Below are 5,112 nucleotides of genomic sequence, written 5' to 3' on the forward strand. Positions count from 1 at the left end.
CTGAAAGTAGGATCACATCTAACAGCAGACATGGCACATGACCATAACAGTGGGTTATGATTCAAGGGAAATATGTTCATGTCTCAGCTCTCCACCTCCCCAGAAGGATCGTCTGCCCTCTCTCCTTCGCCCTGCCACCTCCTCTGGCAGCTGTATAATTCATGTGGCATTAAGATGATTGTGCAAACAGAGCCCATGTTAGGCAAGAACAGGCTGTGGCGTCAAACACCTCGGGCTCGACAGGGAAAGGCTTATTTCCCCTGCACTGCACTGCACAGCTTCAAAGAATAACATATACAGGCACTGCAGAGCGCCCACTTCCAACTCACAGTCCACAGGGCTTTGAATACATTTTATTATACAGGTACACAGAAGAGAATAACCACAGAATCCACACTGGTAGTTCTGATCAACTATTTGTGTTGTTCATATTCTCCTGGAAAATCTGCTTTATAAAAAAAACATTCTTCTCTTTAAGGAGTTGCTTTTAGGAAGGTTTTAACACACTGCTTCAGCTGGCTAAAGGAACTTCAAAATGTCTTTGGCATGAGCAAGGGACACACAGTGACAGGTGTATCCTTCCGCCTCTGAGGATATGTTAACCCTACGTTGGAATAAGTGCATTGTTTTATCTTGCTCTTGTCTGAAAACCTTAATTATACATTGTATTCATGATGCCGGTGACAAAAAAAATTGTGGTTTTATTCTTAGTTATCCTTTACTGATATAAAAAAAAACTGAGAACGTATGTATACAAGACTGTAAATAAAAATACACAAAAAAGGAATATCCGGATATGTAATATGTATATAATATAATCATTTGGGTAATGTTTAAGTAATTTTGCTCCAAACTGCTCTCAACGAGATTAATCACAATACTTGTTTCGGTAAAGTAGTCCAAAACACACGAAAGGCAAGTCACTACCGTAAATAGAAACCTTTTGTTGATTGACTACACATTCACCCAATCAGAGTTATTAATCGCGGGGGGCGCTGTTGATGACGAGCCGGCGTTTGACCAATAGGAACTCGTTCCTGAGAGTCGACCTCTGTGAGCCGCATCACCACCTCCTCGGTGTCCGTGGCGGAGGACTACTATATAAAAACAAAGCAGCCTAAGTTTTAAAGGGCAGAGTTGTAAAAACTCCCAGGCTGTGGGGAGTGGGACTGGAAGCTTCAGCATTGGATCCTTTAAAACCCCGACGGACACAAGATCGCCTGGATTTCAGACACATCTTTACAGTCTTTTTTTTAATCTTTATAAAGCTACAAGGGGCTGTACGAATATAACTCACGGAGGGAAGAAGGGCCTGCTCTGAATTTATGTGAGTACACATCTACTAGCTGTCATATATTGCTTTATTAGACGCTAAAAAAAGAGTCGTGCAGTGTTTGCCTAATCCGAGCRGTGACACAAGTTATTGTCGAGTATTTAATCTGTAACCACCCACCTGATTAAAACCTAGTTTGCCATCAACCAGGCGTCTTACAGTCGTCTTTGGTTCGGTTAACTTACGGCTTTTAGTCTCCGTTTGTCATTTTGTATGGAGCTAAATATCAGTTAGCTAAGCTAGCTGCTAGCTGGTTAGCATGCTACGTTTCTGTTCACACCCCAAAATACAAGCTGGCAGGCAAAATGTCAATCTTAACCCAGTGCGTTGTGGCTTTAAACGCTTGTCTTTCTTAAAAGAGTCGTTTTGTAGAGAAACGAGCGTCTTTGTGGTCGTGGTGAGACTTTGAATGCTGATTATGTAATTGTAATTCTCGTCTCGAGCTCGTACGTGCCTGTCTTTGTACTGTAGTCCCACAGGAACATACTGGAACAGCTTGACTGGTGTGTGTGTGTGTGCGCGTGAGTGTGTGTGTGTGTGTGTGTCACAGAAAACAAGTTTCCCATCGCTTTAGGGAGGTTTGTCTCAACATGTCCGTGTTTCGATCAGAGGCAATAACAGATCCGTAGGATGGTTGGCACCTGGCTGCAGGCAGAGGTCAGCCCCAGGGGGGGTTATCTGTCCCCCGGGGGAACACTGACACCACCTCTGAGTCAGTGGCCTGCGTTTATTTATAGCTGCTGATTATTGTTTCACCTCAGCTGCAGCTCTGCAGCAGAATAATCAGGTTCTGGAAACGAGTCCAGATGAAATGTCATTGATGGGGGTGGTGGTAGAATGAAACTATTATCTCGCGAGAAGGAACGAGATTGTAACAATATTTTTGAAGACACAAACTTTATTGTCCTCTCCAAACCTCAGAAGTGATTCCAACACATTTTTATACAAGCCCAAATTTAATAAACAGATCAAGACCCATTTTAAGATATAATTAAAAAAAATAAATAAATTAGAAGTAATATCTATTGACAAATATGAAATTATATTTTCTCATTTTTAAACAGGTGAAAGGCTCTTGCACAACTGTACAGTTTTTTTCCCCCCTCACAAAGTTTGATCAACTTTTTATTTCTCCTAAACTTTAAAAAAAAAGGTTTCATCTGTTTTCTCCAACATAGCTTTTAAATCGATGTGAGCTCACGATAGGTCTATTTAATTTGAAGTAAACATGTGACTCTTCCTCGGAATGAAGCTGCAGGAGAATAGAGGAAGCTGAACTCACAACACAACTTGAGCAAGGTTTCAAGCAGCCGACATGTGTTTAAACTGCTGCAAATGGTTTGAAGTTGTGGGGAAAATCTCTAGTAATTTAACTAAAGAGATTTTTTTGTAATGTTAAGGTCCTGAGTTATCGATAACCCCATAGAGAGCGTGCATTTATTTGTTTGTTTYTTTATTTATTGACAAGATTAATTTTTAATAGTTTTTGATTTATTTTCATTTCAGAATCAATAACCCAGCTCTGTCAGAAGGACATCCGTTTTGTCTACCATTACCCTGCTTCCTCACCTCTGCGGCCCTGGACGTTTGTGACGCTCTGACAGTTGAAGAAACCTCTTCGCGACTGGAGCAGCTATGCAGCTTGAAATTCAAGTAGCACTCAACTTTATAATTTCCTATTTATACAACAAACTCCCTCGGCGGCGTGTGAATATCTTTGGTGAGGAGCTTGAGAGGCAGCTGAAGAAGAAATATGAAGGCCACTGGTATCCGGATAAGCCATACAAAGGTTCAGGGTTCAGGTGCATCCATGTAGGGGAGAAGGTGGATCCTGTGGTGGAGCAGGCGGCCAAAGAAAGCGGGCTGGACATCGAAGATGTCCGAAATAACCTTCCTCAGGACCTTAGCGTGTGGATTGATCCGTTTGAGGTTTCCTACCAGATTGGGGAGAAGGGCCCGATCAAGGTGCTTTACGTGGACGATAATGAGAACGGGTCCGAACTGGACAAGGAGATTAAGAACAGCTTTAATCCCGAGGCCCAGGTCTTCATGCCAATCAGCGACCCTGTCGGGGCTTCCTCTGAGTCCAGCTCCCCCTCCCCTCCCTTTGGGCAGTCTGCTGCTGTGAGCCCATCCTTCATGCCACGCTCCACCCAGCCCCTGACCTTCACTACTGCCACTTTCGCTGCCACTAAATTCGGCTCGACTAAGATGAAGAGCAGCGGCCGCGGCGGCAGCAACAACAACAACAACAGCAGCAGCAACAGCAGCAGCAGCAGCAGCAGTAGCAAGGTGGCCCGCACCTCCCCGACCAACAGCCTGGGTCTGAATGTCAACACTCTACTGAAGCAGAAAGCCATGTCCACCTCCATGCACTCACTGTARGGGCTGGGCCAGCAGCAGAAGGTCTCTGCTCTGTCCCCCAACGCCAAGGAGTTTGTGTTCCCCAGCCTGCAGGGCCAGTCCAGCCCTGGAGCCGTGTTCCCCGGGGAGGACTCCCTGGGCCTGGGCGCACTGCAGTACAACAATGCCTTTGACATGTTTGCAGCCTACGGAAGCCTCAACGACAAGTCCCTGATGGATGGTCTCAACTTCAGCCTGGGCAGCATGCAGTATTCTAACCAGCAATTCCAGCCAGTCATGGCTAACTAAGCTTTTCATAAATGTGCGATTTATGAATATGAATGATGGTGGCTCAAAGAGAAGGAAAAACAAAAAAATGCACACTTAGAAACCGGACTGAAGGATTTAGCTGTGTGATCAGTCAAAGCGCATGTGCCCAAGGGTGTTTCTACTGTGGCCCCTTGAGTTTGTTTCTACTGAGAGCTTGTTGTACAAACACATCCAAGCTTGGTTACTTCAACATGCATCATTGTTTTTTCTTTTTTGGCCAACCAAGCACAACTATTTTTTTTTCTTTTCTCCACTTTGAGAAACTACTCCAAAAAAGAATAAAAACAACAAGCTTCAAGTTTTGGCCTCTTACAGTATTTTACAGTTGGTAAGACGAGGCTGATTTTTATGAATTGGCACTACTAAGTGGGGTTACTTGGTCTTTTTCTAATTGTATAATTTAATTTAGTACAGAGTTTGTAAGATATCAGAGTATATATTGTTTCTATGACATGGTGTTGCATTTATATCTTTTTACTACTCCAGTGATCTGTGATGGCTGCAGCAGCTTTTCTTTATTTTCCTTTTTTAAAGATAATTGTTAAAGAAATCCATCTTTGGGGGAAGGGAGAAAAAAATCTGACAATTGTGTACAGAGTATTCCTTTAGTGGTGGAATTCAAGTGTAGGAATATTTGCTTTTTTTCTGAAAGATTAATTGTATTTTCTGTTAAAAAGGTTAAAGATTTTTGCTATACTATGGACAAAATGTAATTGTATGAATATTAATTTTGTACCTACATTGTGCAATACTTGATAAAGAAAAAAATACGGTATAACAAAGTATTTTGAGTCAGCGTCTTACATGTCAAGAGGGACTGAAATAGTTTATATGAGTTTGTATTAAATGCTTAAAAATGATATGCTTGTCTTTATTTTTTTTAATTTCATATTTGCACCCTGGTCTTTTTAATAAAATAAACTGCAGTTGAACATGATCTGGTGGAAGTGGACTCGTTTATTAGTGTCTGCCTGATGGTTTTCCTTAATGTTTAACCAGCAGCAGATAGATACTGGTCACATTTCAGGACTTATCATATCTGAAGCCTCATAAATGACTTCATCTAGTTTCACACAAAGTACTTTAATTTGTAAGGATATGCAGTG

At 42.1% G+C, this 5,112-nt stretch overlaps 1 protein-coding gene across 1 annotated transcript; it reads left to right on the top strand.

Moving 5' to 3' along the window:
- The first annotated feature begins 1,130 nt into the window (after positions 1 to 1,130).
- On the top strand, positions 1,131 to 4,866 carry LOC106532491 (protein Tob1-like). Its single transcript, XM_014028554.1, is given in 2 exon segments — positions 1,131 to 1,327; positions 2,840 to 4,866. A coding segment is annotated over 1 exon segment (1,017 nt). The 5' UTR covers positions 1,131 to 1,327; positions 2,840 to 2,968; the 3' UTR covers positions 3,986 to 4,866.
- The last annotated feature ends 246 nt before the right edge of the window (positions 4,867 to 5,112 follow it).

The sequence above is a fragment of the Austrofundulus limnaeus genome, unplaced genomic scaffold (genome assembly GCF_001266775.1).
Source record: "Austrofundulus limnaeus strain Quisiro unplaced genomic scaffold, Austrofundulus_limnaeus-1.0 Scaffold5, whole genome shotgun sequence".
Lineage (NCBI taxonomy): Eukaryota > Metazoa > Chordata > Actinopteri > Cyprinodontiformes > Rivulidae > Austrofundulus > Austrofundulus limnaeus.